The sequence below is a fragment of the Bombus fervidus genome, chromosome 9 (assembly GCF_041682495.2).
Source record: "Bombus fervidus isolate BK054 chromosome 9, iyBomFerv1, whole genome shotgun sequence".
Lineage (NCBI taxonomy): Eukaryota > Metazoa > Arthropoda > Insecta > Hymenoptera > Apidae > Bombus > Bombus fervidus.
Genome location: NC_091525.1, coordinates 5,140,780 through 5,157,928, shown reverse-complemented (window position 1 = coordinate 5,157,928; position 17,149 = coordinate 5,140,780). Strand labels below are relative to the sequence as shown.

The 17,149-nt window shown below is 32.8% G+C and overlaps 2 protein-coding genes across 5 annotated transcripts; one reads left to right on the top strand and one right to left on the bottom strand.

Moving 5' to 3' along the window:
* The first annotated feature begins 96 nt into the window (after nucleotides 1-96).
* On the top strand, nucleotides 97-6,751 carry LOC139990496 (casein kinase I). Its single transcript, XM_072009854.1, has 6 exons — nucleotides 97-736; nucleotides 1,961-2,070; nucleotides 2,228-2,450; nucleotides 2,548-2,841; nucleotides 2,941-3,214; nucleotides 3,517-6,751. The coding sequence occupies exons 1-6, from the start codon at nucleotides 605-607 to the stop codon at nucleotides 3,531-3,533; spliced, it is 1,050 nt and encodes a 349-aa protein (XP_071865955.1). The 5' UTR covers nucleotides 97-604; the 3' UTR covers nucleotides 3,534-6,751.
* On the bottom strand, nucleotides 6,546-16,977 carry Dctn1-p150 (dynactin subunit 1). Of its 4 annotated transcripts, XM_072009697.1 has the most exons (14): nucleotides 16,590-16,977; nucleotides 16,353-16,510; nucleotides 16,196-16,228; nucleotides 15,978-16,034; nucleotides 15,439-15,580; nucleotides 14,943-15,005; nucleotides 13,883-14,020; nucleotides 12,764-12,901; nucleotides 12,439-12,678; nucleotides 11,622-11,873; nucleotides 9,675-9,791; nucleotides 7,554-9,608; nucleotides 7,311-7,472; nucleotides 6,546-7,222 (listed from the first exon to the last, which is right to left on the bottom strand). In XM_072009697.1, the coding sequence occupies exons 1-14, from the start codon at nucleotides 16,755-16,757 to the stop codon at nucleotides 7,007-7,009; spliced, it is 3,939 nt and encodes a 1,312-aa protein (XP_071865798.1). In that variant the 5' UTR covers nucleotides 16,758-16,977; the 3' UTR covers nucleotides 6,546-7,006. The 4 variants fall into 4 exon arrangements, with proteins under 4 accessions (XP_071865798.1, XP_071865799.1, XP_071865800.1 ...); XM_072009698.1 differs by lacking the exon at nucleotides 14,943-15,005; XM_072009699.1 differs by lacking the exons at nucleotides 15,978-16,034; nucleotides 16,196-16,228.
* Nucleotides 16,978-17,149: the final 172 nt, after the last annotated feature.

Sequence of the window (17,149 nt, the reverse complement as noted above, 5' to 3'; positions counted from 1 at the left end):
TTTTAATAACACATGTTTCGACTTATATAGACGTCACTGTAAGAGACGGTGTTCATTTGAGGAATCGCAATCAGATTGATACAGGCCTGGCGAAAATCTAGTACCGCGAATTCAAGCGAGTCATTTTGCACGATTAAATTTTGAGACAGTGGTAAACTCGTAGCTGGGCCGAACGAAATTTTTCTCGTAATTAAAATAGAAAGTTTCCGGATGGTTCGATCGAAAAGATAGTGTGGTTAATTAATAGCAATTCGTTGATAAGGACTCTGACTTGAACGCCGCCCGTCGTGACGCATCGTTTCCGCAACGTCAGTTGCTCTCGTGCTTCTAGCGAAAGGGAAAATGTCGGCGTATTAGTGGGGTTTTGTTGTGCCACTAGAGAGTGACTTTTGGGCTACCTGAGCAGATTTTTATCGAAGAAAATCGTCGATCGTTACGGCTTTGGGAATAGTCAACATCGTCGAGTTTGCCAGTAAATGGCGTATAAGTCCTATCGGGTACGCTTAGTACTTTAAATCAGGTTCGAGTCCGACGTGAGCCAGTCGTAGAAGTCCGCCGTCGGTTCTAGCGGAGGAAGGATAGGAATAGGGAAGCCAGGAGCAATATGTCGATGCAGTTGGCAATGTCAGTAGCAAAGAATGAGTTTATCGTGGGTAGCAAATACAGGCTGTTGAGAAAGATTGGCTCGGGATCCTTTGGCGACATTTACCTCGGTATCAACATCTCTAATGGTGAGGTAAGGAGTACCGTTTCACGTGAGACGACCTGCCAGCACATCTTCCACTCCTTGTCTTACTTCTTTTCTTTTTTAATTTTTCATTCCATTCGTAATAAGTTATTCAACTATAAGTCCGTATCGTGACAGAAATTTCTCCTTATGATACTAAACGTTATTAAACTTCTTACGAAATATGTTTTTTTTATGATATTGTTATTGGTTACATGAAATATCCATTGTTTTCCCTTGGAGAATTTGCAACTTGTAAACTTTCCGTTTCGATAAAGTTATGTATCTATTTAGTCAACATACAGAATTACAATTTTTCAAAATTTCATGGCGTTTATTTAATTGTAAACGATCATCCAACTTTTTGCAATGTAATTGACCTCTATATGTAAAAAAAGAACAGTATATTTATTGTTTATGTGTGTAGATCGTAAGACAATGTTTGTTGCTAAAATATATATATCTGTAATGTTTGTCATAAATTAGATAGTACGAAGTGTCAAATAAGCGTTTAAAAATTGCACCTATATCGTTAAAATTCTTTCCTGCAGCAAATAAAGTTCACATCTAAAACAAGTTTTTATCATATTTATACTGTTTTATTCTTTGTATTTGTGTGAAATTGTTTTTAATAAATTGTATTCTACAGCATATTACATTTCCTACTTTACATAAAAGTTTTTGTTATTATATTTTTGGTTTATGAATACTGTGTGTCATTGAATTACATTTTATTTGTCAAACAATTGTTTTTGGAAATAAAAATGATACAAAATTAATTACTAAGATGTAACAGTGATTTCATTATTGATATACAAGTGTTAAATATTTAATATATAACATATAACAATTGTTTTTATATTAAATACAGATTGGTTGTATGTATATGTGCAAATTTTAATACAATATTAAAATAATAAATATAATAAAAGCATAATAAATTATGTAACTTTCTATATGTACTTATAACATAAATATTTATTTATTTGAAGAGTGCTAAATGAGAGTAATTATGTATGCCATGCAATAATTATATAAATAGTATAAATTTAATTGGTAATATGTGACTTATAAAAAAAAATAAACATTTTATATAAAGACAAGTGTGTATAGAAGACAAAATATTGTAAACCTGTAATAGTTTATGTACAAATTATATTAGCTTGTTTTAATAATAGTCTTATTATTAATAAGAATAATATATCTTATTAGGTATATTATGTATTATTCTAGGAAGTTGCTGTTAAGTTGGAAAGCATACGCGCTCGACATCCTCAACTCTTATATGAGTCAAAGTTATATAAAATTTTGCATGGTGGTATAGGAATACCTCATATACGTTGGTAACTATTACCTTTAACAGCTTTTCTTATTTGTAAAGAGATATCTAACATGTTATAGATATTGTTATCTAATATATAATTAATTTATAAAATAGACAATTAAGTTTGCTTTTTGAATAAAAATACAATTTTACTGTTATTTTTTTATTAAATGTAGGTATGGACAAGAACGAGAGTATAATGTACTTGTCATGGACCTCCTTGGTCCATCTCTTGAAGACCTTTTCACCTTTTGTACTAGAAGATTCACAATAAAAACAGTCTTAATGTTAGCAGATCAAATGATTGGTAGGATTGAATATGTTCATTGCAAACATTTTATTCATAGAGACATCAAACCAGATAACTTTTTAATGGGTATTGGCCGTCACTGTAATAAGGTATATTTTAACAATGTTAAATCATAACACTATCTACAATGTAGATTGTATAATAATTTTCATTGTAATATCATGATGATTGTTTCTAAACTTTTAGCTCTTTCTTATTGATTTTGGATTAGCTAAAAAATATAGAGATAGTCGTACAAGACTGCATATAATGTATCGAGAAGATAAAAATTTAACAGGCACAGCAAGGTATGCTTCGATTAATGCACATCTTGGAATAGAACAGAGCCGCCGTGATGATATGGAATCACTTGGTTATGTGCTTATGTATTTCAATCGCGGATCTCTTCCTTGGCAAGGACTTAAAGCTGCTACCAAAAAGCAGAAATATGAGAAAATAAGTGAAAAGAAAATGTCCACGCCTGTGGAAGTTTTATGTAAGGTAAGTTTAATATGTTTATGAACTTATAAATTTTCTATTAAAACTAGAATACATTGTATTATTTAGAAAGAAACTTATTTATTTACTTCTTTTAATCAGGGATTTCCTGCTGAATTTGCGATGTATTTAAATTATACACGAGGTCTACGTTTCGAAGAAAGTCCAGATTATATGTATCTTCGCCAACTTTTCCGTATACTTTTCCGTACATTGAATCACCAATATGATTATACTTTTGATTGGACAATGTTGAAACAAAAAAATTGTCTCCCTACTTTAACATCTGGAACTGGTCCAGGTCAATCCGCACCAAATGCTCAGGGGCAAGGACAAGCCCAAGCTCAGCCACCAGCTCAGACCAACGCTCAACCAGGTGTTTTTTGCTATATTATCAATTATACTGCATATTACATCATCTTTAGTCTCTATACATACATAAAAAAAAACAATTCCATGTTATAATAGCAACATACTAATTTATACAAATATTTTCTATAATGTATAATCAAGAGCATAGTGAAAATTGACTATCTTTTTTCGTTTTAATCTCTCTTATTATTACAAAATTTGATATATATATCATTATTGGCATTAATATTCCGTTTCGCTAGTATTAATCGTCATCTGGTATATTATTCTTCATTTATATAACGTACAATGTACTGTTTGTTTCAGAAAGGATAAAACTATAATTCCTTGTCATTGCATCAATCCTATTTGCAGTTATTGAAGTGTCCAAGACCAGGTACTCAACTTTGTATGAATGCCATGCAAAGAGTCAAATCAATCAATCCTCTAAGTTTGCATTAAGGAGGAGATTTATGGTTACAAGCGTATCGTACACGAGTAAAGGACAATGCCACGGGTACACGTTTGTGAATTCGCTAATTAGTGAAAACTTCAATCTATTCTCAGTGCTTAGAGTTTTGGTTGATCCACCTCTTTGTGCTTAAAATCCAAGTGAAATCAGCCAGAGGTGGCTTGTTCTTATTTTGTTATTACCTATTTAATTCACCGTTGATAATAATTGAAATAAAGGTTTTGATGCCCCGAAGACCTTTGTAAAAGATTACACGTAACGGTGTAATGTGTGATTTAATCGAAAATCCGACAAACAATTTTCATAGAAAGAAAGAGAGGATGCGGTTTTGACTACTCTTAAGCATTCGGGGTAATTAATTGAGTATAAAATTTTATATCTATTCTACAAATAGAAACACAAACGTGAGGACGAGTGAATGATTATGCGAGAGTATGAAGAAAATATATGTGTACTGAGAGATAAATACAGTTTGTTGCTTCCTGATTTTTGTTTTATTCTCAGTACAATATAATATAAATATAACGTGTGCAACTTCGAGAGAAATGTTAATATTTTTCTTACATAAATTATCGTGTTAATGGTATCAAAGATTTTTCTTTGATACTATTGACACTATGGTAACACTTTTTTTCTATATGAGTATATATGTATACATACATAAATATGTATATATATACACACACAACGTAGACATAAACACATACATGCGTATGTACGAGTAAGTGGAAGTATCTTTGAAGTAAATACTGGAAGTAATATTACTATTAAGGCAGCAATTTAATTTCTAGATACGTTGTATCGATCAAGAAACGAACAAATTATTAGCTACTCTGACCTAATAAACTTCACTCTTTACTCTCTTTCTTTCTGTGAGTATATTTAGTCGATCATGATAAATAAAATGAATATTAAGCAGATTTCTCTGTATTGGAGATGGATTACAGATTGCTTTACATTTGAAGAAAAGAATATATACAAATAGTACATAAAATACTTGATGCATGAAAAGCAACTCTGTAACCAGTTCCAGCCAAAGGACTTCCTCCGTATAGTTTTAATGGCAGAGACTGTGCAGTAGTATTTCCCGCGCTATTGCTTCGATATTAAGTTTATGTTACGTGACTTACGAGATCTTTAACCGATTAGGCAGTTGGTTGTTAATATGCATAATGAAATCTTGTACACGAAGTCACGTTAAACACAGTAGAAGTTTTAAAAAAATTCGTTTCTGTCATTGAAAATTTTCGTTTACATCAACCATTCTAGTTGCGTCAATATTCACGTCTATGTTCCAAGCACTACTTCCAAAATGATATATAATCAATAATGTTAACTCATGTCCTTACTATAAAAATATTCTTAAAAAATAAAAAAAAATAAAAAGATGTCCAGTCAACGTTAGTACGAACCAAGATACAAGGGATAATACGACTGGATCCTGTGTACCGTTATATTTTGGAAGGACAATTTGTTTGATGAAGTTTTTAGACAGTAATAAAAAGAAAAGAGATATAATCATTAAATATCTTTGAGTGAATGTATGGTTTATTATTATTATTAATATTATTATTTTTATTATTTTAATATTATTACTATTATTGAGAATTAAGAAAATGAAAAACAAAATTAATGAATAAAAGTGTGTACTACTATGCAGCGAGAATGAATGAACGAGTAAGTTAATAAATAATTAATGATATAAGCACTTATTACTATCTGGTATGTATGTATGTATATATAGGATGTCCCATGAGGTATTCAACAAATTTTTCCCACGTGTTCAGCAAATCATTCTGAATAAAAAAAATGTCATATACTCTATAGATCTATTTAATTTCGTTATCCATCAAAAATAATACCACTGGATGAATAGTAAAAGAACAATTCAGTTACGTTTCTTACATAGGCAATCTTCAAATCATGTGTGATGCTAATCGTTATTTTTAATGAACTTACCACCATATTTATATTATAATAGAGTTCTTATAAAATAAAATAGTTATATAACAAGATAAATAAACGAAATGTTGATTGCTATTGATAACTTGTGTACTCATAAGAGTGAATTTATACATTCTACTTAATGTTGTATGCTAATTTTAATGATACTAACATTTCTTATTTTCTATATTTTAATCGTGGAAAAAAGGGTGGTACTTCAAAAATCTTGTATATATGTCTTTAATATATATACAATATATATATATACAATAAATAAATATATATATATATATATTTATATATATATGTGCGTGAGCGTGTGTGTGTGTGTGTGTGTATGTATGCGCGCGCGCGTATGTATATATTCTTTTCTATTAATATTATAGTAGTAGAAAACAAGATAAAATTTGTATATGAATTTGAGATCAATATAATCTACTCTTACAGATTGGAAATAAGGAACTGAACCATTATACTTGAAACAAAACTAAACATTTATCGGCGATTACGAAACAAAATAGACCTGTAATGTGATGACCTATAATGTATATTCTTTTTATTCTTAATGACGTAGCAAATACGTAAGAAAAGTTTGTTAAATACCTCACAAGATATTCTGTATACAGATAATGCTTTATATATGTGCATACATACATACATGTGTGTATGTATAATAAAATTATGACAGTAATTAAGATATACGTTATTTCATAAATAATGAAAATCATCAACAGTTTATTGCTCCTTTTATCGCTATAAATAAAAAGTGGAACATTGTATTATAGTCTATTTCATTAAGTGTCAATTTTGATGGCAATACACGATTATCGTTATCCAGAATGGTAGTAACATGTTGTTCAAAATGAACGATATACTTGCTCCCGAGAACTGTGTTGCGATATTCTTGTCACATGGGATATGTAAAGGATATTTATGTAAATATTTTTAAGTCATATATTTGACAAATCTCAAAAGATATTACACAGAAGCCACAGAGGCGCGTAACTTTATCGTTTAAATTGTTAATAGTAATAATATTTGAGTTTATAAGGTAACAAAATGTGCTGCAGACTACCAGCTACAATGCACCGGTCATTGTGCTGTAGTCAATTCGAAAATAAATAAAAATCGCACGCTCCAAAATTATGTTATCGCTAGATTCAATCCGTTCCTTTCATCGGATATAAAAAGTCAATTATTCGTTCTTTTGTACATATAAAATAGATTAACTATGTGTATAAATATAACAGAACATCATTGGCTACCACAACTTATGCGTAAGTGACCAAAAGGCAAATACTATAAAATTAATATTTTACAAACTTATTGCACTTACCACTACTTTTGTGGTAGCATATTTTTCCACATTAATATGTTATATTAAGAATTAACAAATGAAAATTAATAGCACAGCAAAGTATGAATTTTCCTAAGTTCCTGCGTTCCTACGTTAACAGTAAAAACTTGTTCTTGACCTTGATGAGGAATAGCGATTTCGGCAGCAAGCAATTGACTTTCATGCATTGCTGCAGTCATTTCACGATTTGGAAATACTGCGAAATTAGCTTCAGCCATTCCACCTACTGTTCTTTGTATAACTTCTTCAAGAACTTCATTCTACAAGAAAAACACAAAAGTTTTAATTTTGATTTACAAACAAGTATAACAGTGTATATTTATAATTTTCTACTGATTAATGACTTACGATCAATTGATCAGTTCGATCTTTTAACTCTTTCATGACTATTTCCCGTTGTAACAGTTGATAAACTGGCATTGCCTTTTCTAACACTGGGCCCTCCATATCACGTGCCTTATTACGTCTTAAGTCAGGAACGATAGGGAATGTCATGACTTGTTTAATATCCTGGAAAACAAGAAAAAAATGTTGATTAAAATTAAATAAATATAAAATAATATTTTTTGAATCTTTCATTTTGTAAGTTACTTTAGTAAGATCATTAGTTTTTTGTTTCAATTCCTGTATTTTAGCATTAATTGATCCCTGTCTTAATGGAAGAGGAGTTATTGGATCCAAACTTTCTAACTTTTGACGTAATATATCAGACATTAATTTCTTTCTTTGTTGGTTTTCACTGTTTAATGCTTCTTTAAGAGCAGTTATCTCTTGCATTAAGAACTTATTGTCCATTGATTGCATTCCAGATGCTGCTGTAACGCTTCCAGACATATTGTCTGCTCCAGATGCAGACATCATTGTCTTCTTTCCAACAGATTTTAATTTTTCCTTTAACTGGCCTCTCTCCATTTCCAAACTATCAATATCTGTCTGAAGGTGATCCATCGTTTCCTCAAATTCTTTTTCTTTTCGTTTCAATTGATTCATTGCTTCTTCCAATTTTCTCTTCAACTTTTCTACATTCAATTCATGTTCATGTTGTTGAGTTGCAAGTTTTTTCTCTACAACATCTTTTCTCAAAATCATTTCACATAATTCTTCTTGTTTTTCCCTAAGAGCTAATCTTGCTTCAAGTATATCACTATCTCTTGCTTCTAATTTCCTACTAAGTATCTTAATTTCTTCAGCTTCTTTCTTTGCTGCTTGTGCTCTTACTTTGATAGGCTGTAAAGATTCACTTTCCGCATTTTGTTCTCGTTGTTGTGATAACTGTCCACTTATTGCTAATTCGTTTTCACACTCTGCCATTTTTTGTGCGAAATTGGCCGCTAACTGTTGGATACTTGATAAACTTCCTTTAATCGTAGCTACGGGTCCAACATCTTCCGTATCATAAACTTTTTCGCATGCTATAGAAGCCATCTCCTTCAATTTATCTGCACCAAGTCCTGTATCTAAGTCGCCATTGGTAATAATTGCTTGCACAGCACTCTTCAGCAAAATTTGTAATGTTTTCATCATCTTCACAGCATGTTGGTAACACGTAAAAAGTTGTTCACTACAGTCTTTATCCAATCCTAGATTAGATTCTGCATTATGAATTGCAACAGCATGATCTGTCAATACTCGTCTTCTAGCTGACTTTAGGTGTTGTTGAATTACTTCACACGTTGTCTCTGCATGCTGACAAAGGAGGCCTAAATCACCACTGTCTCCCTGAATCAAAGTTTTGATTGCTGCAGCATCAGTCATAATAGCTTCACAAGAACTGTCCAACATCCTTGTACCATTGACTACCAAACGAGCTTGGTTAATGGTTTCTCCGAATAACACAGAAAACATAGTACAAAAATATCCACAACATTTCTCGATAGCATCCATTGGTAGATTCTCGTCTAATTGATCTTTTTTAGCTAGTTCTATCAAGGAATCCAAAGATTTTTCCTGCGCTGCCATTTCTGGATATACTGCTCCAGCCTTAAGTAACATTTCAGGACTACATACATTTAATGCAGATTCAAAACAACCAAGGAACGTTTGTAATGCATACATGTATGAACAAAGACGCGATCTGAAGGTATATTGTGCTACCGAATGGCCCTTTAAGATAGCTGCTCTATCTACTTTATCCAATGATCTATATTTTTCTCGTACTTGTGACATAAGTATCTCGGTTTTTTGTATCATCCTTGGTATAAGTAAAAGTGTTAGAATAGCATCGTGATCACCGCCACGTGCTAAGAATGCAGGAGACATGAAAGATAATAAATATTTCACATGATTTCGAGCTTCTTCGGCTTCCAATCGTCGTAATTCAAGATCAACAGCTTTTGTTTGAGCACGGGTTTCAGCAAAGGTTTTTTGGAAATCTAAAATTTCTGCTAATTGTTGCTCTGCGCCCCCCATTCCAAATTTAGAGGTTTCAGTTGATTGCACACGTTGTTGTAATTGCAAACATTGATCTTGTAATTGATGAGTGAGTTCGCGGAACTTTGTGATTGTAAGTTCACGATCCGTTAATGTTTCCAAAGCCGCATCTCGATGTCGATAAGCATCGCGTGCTGCTCCAAGCGCTAAATCCAATTCTTCTCGCAATTCTAGCTCTAATTCTTTCGATGATTCAGCAAGTTGATCAGACATATCCTAAACAAAAGAATAATTATTTAAGCAACAATTTTTAAAATAATGTTTAGAAAAGACTTTACGTACTTGTAAGGCTTCCAAATCTGCAACAGCTTCTTCCAATTCTGCAACTTTCTCTTCTAATGCCATCTTTTTCTCACCAAGTACTTCAACCATTTCTTCAGCACCTAATGCTGCATCAACCTATTTGATAAAGGAACAAATTTATATATATGTCGAGTTATCATTAGGGTTGGGGCGTGTAACGAATCTTCACTCGAATTAGCCATCGTTGTTATACAATAGAGATAATGTTTATTGGTACAAGTATGGTTATTACAGAATTCGACAAGTAATCGTGGTGATTGGACACTCGAGATACTAATATGACAATGGTCTTAGGTTCTATAACGAATCCACGGTCAACGGGGTAGCAAATGTACTTTCTTCCAGTCTTTTTTTTTTTTTTTTTTTTTTTTTCGTGGAGGAAATCCGCACGGACACCCGCCGCTACTAAGGGGAAGAGCTGCGTGGTAGTGTCGGACTCCAACCGACTAAAACCTCCACGTTAACCGCCCTTCTTGCAATCGAGGGGTGCCCGGGAACCGCTGGGGCGACACACCGGGCCCACCCGCGCACAATATTCTGTCCGTAAATGGCGCGGCGCGCTGCCATGTCACGTCGCGTCCTCTCCCAGGGGCTTCTTCCAAAGTCTAAGTCGTACTCAACTTACTTGACCACAGTACAAGTATTACTTAACTAACTCTTTGTTAAAACGTAGAGTATTCACTGATCGTAAAGACGTTGCAGAGAAAAACTATGATGGGGTGTGTCCGAGGATACGAGATTATCGGATTCGTCGAGGAAAGTTTTCGTTCGGAAAATAAGGGAAATGGTTAATTTCTATGTTAATGGTTGAAGAAGGATGCTAACTGCCCTTGAGAGAAAGTTGCTAACGGGAAGCGCCGTTCGTGAGAAAAATAGATTTCCCCGATCTTCCCGTAGTAGGTGATAGATTTAGGGACTGTTAGGACAAAGACTATTTGTCTGTTTGAAGAACCTTAGCTAACTAAATCCTAAGATTTATAGCGGGTCCTTAGGCTAGCTGGAAATATACTGTAAAGATGTATCGACATCTGGCAATTATCTTATGCGAAGGATAGGGTCTTTGTGTGGTGAGCCACGGGACAGAAATCGTTGGAAAGTTTACTGTCGAGTTCCGCTACATCTATATTTTTTAAGGAGAGCTATACAATTACTCCATACCTCTGTTAGGTAAAACGTTCATCCCGTGACCGCGGCTACGTTTAGCGACTAGTTGTGTCACTTCGAGCCCAAGCTCATTGTCACAAATCTCGGGCACACATAATTGGATTAAATCATAAACAATTACTTAAGTACAGTTATGATAAAAAGTCTAGACTAAAGTATTGGGGATTTTCCCAAGAATTCCAAAGAAAAGGCCCCGATGTCCTTTCATCTTCGACATATTGGGGAAAAACTGTTAAGAAAACCGATATAGGTAGAAAACAATAAAAGTTCTGACAGGCCGGGAAGGATAGGAAATCTCGATGGGCGATATATACCCGTGACCTTTTAAGACATTTTTAATTAATTAAAAAAAGTGTACTTGACCATCTTGGGTCATCCACATCTGTGGAACACATGTGTGTCAGATATACAAATGGTATAAAAAGGACATCTTTGTGAGGAGAGTGATCAGTAGTCAATAGATGTAGTTGGAGTTACAAGTAAGCTACGAGTAGTTGCGGGTTAATCGTTACTCATAAGTTGTCGAGTCGTTGTGAGTTGTCGAGTTGTTGTGAGTTGTTAGATGTAAATTGTAAGTTGAGTAGTTAGACAAATTTAGTTGCCCTAGTTGTATCACATTACTACGTTAAGTTCAAATTAAATAGTTATACGTCTGTTTCAATCATAATAAATAAATCAATATAATAAATAAAGATCGCTATAATTCTCGCCATTATAATATTAATAAAAAATTAACTATTAACAATTATTAATATTTCTTACTTGTTCTTGTAAATCTGCTATCTGATGTTCCATTTCCTCTACTCGTGTAGACAATTTTTCCTTTGTGCGACCTAGTTCTAATATTTCTGACTTCTTTTGATCTAAATCTTTCTGAAGTTTTTGGAATTCGTGCTTCTCATGTGCAGAAAGATCTCGCATTCTAACAAGAGTTTCTCGTAGTCGATTGTTTTGTTGTTCCAATTGTTTTATTTCGTAACTTGACACACCACCAGCAGAACCCCCTCCTGCAGTCTACAATAATTATATAGCCATCTATATATTAATAATCTGTATAAAAAATAAGGATAGGGTAAGAACCAGACGACTAAATCTAGGTAGATCTAAATAGATAGTGTAAGATAGGATAAGCTAGTTTCTGTAGAGATAACAAAATACAGAATAAGAACTATTGTGTAGGAAACAGAGCTTAATACCAGAAGAAAACCAATGAAATATTACAATGTCCGAATACAGTTACAGTAAAATCTACCCGGAAGTTCGTTCATAGGAAAATCCTCCATTTAAATCCTTCTTCTACTCGTTTTCTTTGACACTTAGTTATATCGCCCCTCTTCAATGCTCGGGAGTTGCGCGATTTTTGATAAGCCTTGCCAACATCATACGAGCAATGGCGGGGCACTCAGTTAGGTCTTACCTCTCCTTGGCTGGATAACTCTCACTGCGTCGTGTAGGTACCAAATATTGGAACAGCTGACTTTCCTCGCTAGCGACTAATAACCCATCGTAAGTCACCGCACGCACGCACGCACACACACACCCTATAAATCATAACTGGATAAACTATGAAATACTTTACCCTTTCAGATACTTCTGTTCGTAATATTTCCAGATCTAGTGTTTGTTCTTCAAGTTTTTCTTTCAATTGCTCTAATTCAATTTGTAATGTTTCAGCCTTTTCTTCGGCCATTTCTTTATCTAATGTTGCCATTTCTACGGTTTCTGCAAGATCTGCCATTTCTTCTTGGAATTGCTCTCTAGCTGCATGTGCTTCTCTCGCTTCTTGACGTGCGCGTTGTAGCTCTCTTTGAAGACTAGCCTTTTATCATAGAAATAAATAAAAAAATGTTAAAATTAATGAAAACTATGAAACTTCATTAATCTAATTCAAAAGCTTCCATTACTTGGCTTTCCATAACTTTCGTTTTGAATTCAATAAGTTGTTCAAGTTGAAGCTTTGTTTTTTCAAAATCTTTCATTCTTTCTTTGTCTTGCATTCTTTTCACCCGTAAAGTTTCTACTTTTTCAGTAAGATCACGAACCTATAATAACATATATAAAACACATTATTTTGTATTTGTTTTGTATATCAATATACCTGTCGGGTTATCATTAAAGTTAGGGGCGTGTAATGAATCTTTCTTTGGATTAGACGTTGTTATGCAAGAGCGAAGATATTTACTAGTACAATTATGATTGTGACAGAATTTGACAAATAACCGTGGTAATTAGATACTCGGGATGTAAATGGCAATAATCTTAGACTCAATAACGAATCCACAGTCAACGGGAAGACGGATGCGATTTCTTCCACAGTCCAAGTCTAACTCAACTTACTGATCCACGATTCGGATGTGACTCAACGTACTTGTCTTCAGTACAAGTAGAACTTATCTGAGTAAACCTCAGTCCAAGTGGAACTGCCCTTATATACTCCTATTCGTACCTCTCTGTACCCCTCGGGTACCCCCATACCTCCGTTAGGTACACGTCCTTCCCGTGACCGTGGCTACGTTCAGCAACCCGTTATGTCACTTCGAGCCCAAGCCCACTGTCATAAATTTCGGGCACCAGTACTCGGATTAAATCATAAACAACTATTTCTCAGTTTTTATTATTTAAGTACAGCTATAATAAAAATCTGGACTAAAGTATTGGGGACCTTCCAAAACATTCGGAAAGAAAGGCCCCGATGTCCTTTCATCTCCGACATACAAATATTGAAATATTTTATTTCAGACTGTGAAAATATCTTGGTAATAACCAAGCAGAATTTCAGATAAAGTCAAAATCTAACTTGCTGAGAAATGGCTTTAATCATTCTCAATATTTAAACTGATTAGTCATTGATAGAAAAAAAATTGGTGGTGGTGATTAAGGAAACATTCAACATTTTAAGTCCATTCAACAATTAAGCAAAAGAAATTTATGGGGGCTAGAAAATCTCTCTAAAAAAGTTGCAGTGTCTTTAAGAAATAAATATAATTTGAAAAAATAAAACTAATTTTATTAATATGATTTACCTGAGATTTCAGATTTTCATTTTCCTGTTGAAGTTGCAAATGTGATAATTTTTCTTCTACTACATTTGCAGCTGCTGCAGAACCTGCCATTACTTGACCAGGTACAAACTGTGGTTTCAAAGTCTCTACAAAACCTGTCTAAATTGCGAAGAAATTATAAATGAAATTATATTTTAACATTGGGTGTTTTTTTTATTATCGTGTTGGAAACACGTATTTTACTAAAGAGTTGCATTAGGTGCTTCAGTTTGAGGTAACCTTCGAAATGTTTTATTTTAATTAATTTATTTATAAATGTAATTTTCTATTGACGGTAATGAAAAAAACACCCTATATTTCCTATACAAAACATTATGTTTCAGAAAAATGTTGTTTCTGTATGTACATTCAGTAGAATTAGTCTATTTCAAAGTGATTAATGATATTAATTGTGACAAGAGACACCAACAAGCTACACCAAATATTCTATTAGTTCTAACAAGTGTAGGAAATTCAGTCAATGAGTTGAATTGTGTTATATGACACTGCAGTTTACAGTAGGCATAATATTAACTAAGTCATCTATCATGTCCTAACCATTTATAAATATCAGCTGCATTTATATCAGGGATGTAAGGCTCTTGGTAAACGATGATTAAATAAAAAGAAAGAAACAGGGTGTTCCAAGTATGGATCACAAATTTATACCGCAATGCTGTTAAATTCCTATTCATAGAAAGGTTGTTATCATTACCTCATTAATATAATGCTAAGGGGAATTCAGTATCTAATTGTTAAAAAGAAAAATGACAATTGTACATTTGAATACCCCTTCTCATGAGAAATTTTAGACTAAGCATCACAGAACTCAATTAATAAAGCAGATCCTTAATGGAACAGTGAAAATAGTGAAGGATAAATCAGTTCCACAATCCATTAAGAAGAAGTAAACCCATCAAAGTGCAGTGATGCTAATTTGAAGTCATGTGTTACAATGCTTATGATCAACAAACAACTAGTATGAGAAGGTTTAAGGTCAGATGAGAAAATTTAGATATTACAATTAATGAGTATTAATTACATTATTGTGATCATCTTGGGCCTTTGGCTTTTTGCCGGGAGGCGAGCTCGTGCTAGGGGACTTCTGAAACACGTACGTGCATTCCCATATGAATCATTCTGTGCCAACGGAATTATTTAACATGTGCTCAAAGTTTAAAGTTCACTACTCTGCGTTATTAGCTTATCTAGCATTTTAAACATTTCTCTGTAGTATTTTATTTAATACCGAGTCACAGAATATGATTCTTTGAATATGATAGTAACAAACATATAAGTTACTTCAAATTTTCAAAGATTTAAACGTAGCAAAGTCAATTTTTTATCACATTTTTTGAGAATTTATCACATATAGACATATATTCATATTTTATGGAAAACTTCATCTCATGTATTCATGCCTTGTTGAATCCTCAGAATAATTCATTCACTGTGTTCACATAAATAACTGATATATCAACTTATTAAAATTAACTATATAGAAATAATAAAAGCATGACCAGAACAACAAACAATACCTCGATGAATGAAGCTCCTTTAGATGTTGGAACTGGTATAAGTGATTCTCCTCCATCTTTACGTTCATGCTGTGATCCAGACAAACTTTCTGTACTTGGAGCACTTAAAAGTGTCCTACTACCAGCCAATGAAAGTCTTGAACTGTAAAAAACACAATGTTGGTATCTCCTTAGTAAATATAATTTAAGTTCTGACAATATTTACGATATTAAAGCTATATTCCCTTGCAATTACAACACAATTTAGATGCACATCATCAATTACAAATACATTAAATTATTTGATAACATAGTTTTAAAATACTTTATTGATACGTAAAGTGCTATAATATTTTTTCAAAAGTAAAAAATGATATATCAATTGCAATTTTTATTCATATTCTCATTTATATTCTACATACATTTACTATAATGAGCAAAGCTTACAAATGCATAAAAAGTGAATAACAGATATAATTCTGAGCTGCTTATATATATAAAAGCATTTAAGGAGGATATTAAGACAAATTTTTCAGGGATCAATCTTCATAAATTCTTACCCAGATAGTTTCTCAGATTGCTGCCTAGTATGGGCAGGAGAAGTTTTTCTCCGTACTCTTTTATGACCAGCATATGAATTTTAAGAATTTATTAATTATACTTGTCTCAAAGTACTTATTTTTTATTATTTCTTATATTGAAGATTGTACAATAAGATCTAACAATTTATATCTTATATATTAAAAATTATGATTTATCATTCAATGTAATAACTTACGCAGTAGGTTCATTCCTTCGACGTGTACTTATGCTAGCAGAAAAATTATGATAAGATAAGTTAATGGTATTGTCACATGTAATATGCAGCATTATCTTAATAAAAAAAAAGAAATGCGACATCTGAAAAAATTTAAAATAAAAAAGAACCACATTACCTATTTAATCGACTTCTAGCACGTGCTGCACTGGTCTCATCTGGTGTAGTAGCACTACTACCTGCTGAAGATGGACTAGCAGGTTCAGTTCTATTACCTGCTTCATCCAACAAAATAAGTTGTGACTGCCGTACAAACATTCCATGATTTTCAGCACACTAGTACAACAAAAATGTGTACAATGTAATTATGTGATTGCTATATTTTATATATACAGACAAATATAAAATAACCTACTTTAAAATAACATTGCCCTTTGATAGTTCCATTGTTCTTTCCTTTTGGTTCATCAAGTATGACTCCAATCCATTTTCCTGAAGCAAAACTTGGATGACCAATATAAGCAATTACTCCTTGACAGTCTTTGCCAGGAACTTCGACACGCTGTCCGACTTTATACGACATTTCAGCCGTGGAAGATTATTACATCTAGTTTCATACAGTTCATTTATTGTAACAGGATATTTTTTATCTCTTGTTCAACTGTTTAGCTTGTCAATTATATATTTGAATTTCGTTAGAAGCAGTTCAAACGACATAAATTCTCAATCACACTGACACATACGTTGCTCTATTAACTATACAATTATTCGGCCACTTATGTCAGTTAGCTTCTATCAGCTTCTTTAAAGCTGATATACCGCTTCTTTATACCGCTTCTATCTTATGTGCTGCTATAATTAAAGAATTTGAATTTTCATTTCTAAACTAAATAATTCTTATTGTATCTTCAAATTTTACTATTCTACTAACATCTAAAGTATTAAGATTCTGATTTAGTTATTCAAAATGTTATC

Bases quoted from the DNA above. Each gene is read 5' to 3' on its own strand.
- LOC139990496 (XM_072009854.1), top strand. From the start codon at position 605: ATGTCGATGCAGTTGGCAATGTCAGTAGCAAAGAATGAGTTTATCGTG. The intron at 737-1,960 runs GTAAGGAGTACC...GTATTATTCTAG, and splicing joins TCAACATCTCTAATGGTGAG to GAAGTTGCTGTTAAGTTGGA. The intron at 2,071-2,227 runs GTAACTATTACC...TATTAAATGTAG, and splicing joins GGAATACCTCATATACGTTG to GTATGGACAAGAACGAGAGT.
- Dctn1-p150 (XM_072009697.1), bottom strand. From the start codon at position 16,757: ATGTCGTATAAAGTCGGACAGCGTGTCGAAGTTCCTGGCAAAGACTGT. The intron at 16,035-16,195 runs GTAAGTTATTAC...TGGTCATAAAAG, and splicing joins CGAAGGAATGAACCTACTGC to AGTACGGAGAAAAACTTCTC. The intron at 9,609-9,674 runs GTACGTAAAGTC...TCTTTTGTTTAG, and splicing joins CAGATTTGGAAGCCTTACAA to GATATGTCTGATCAACTTGC.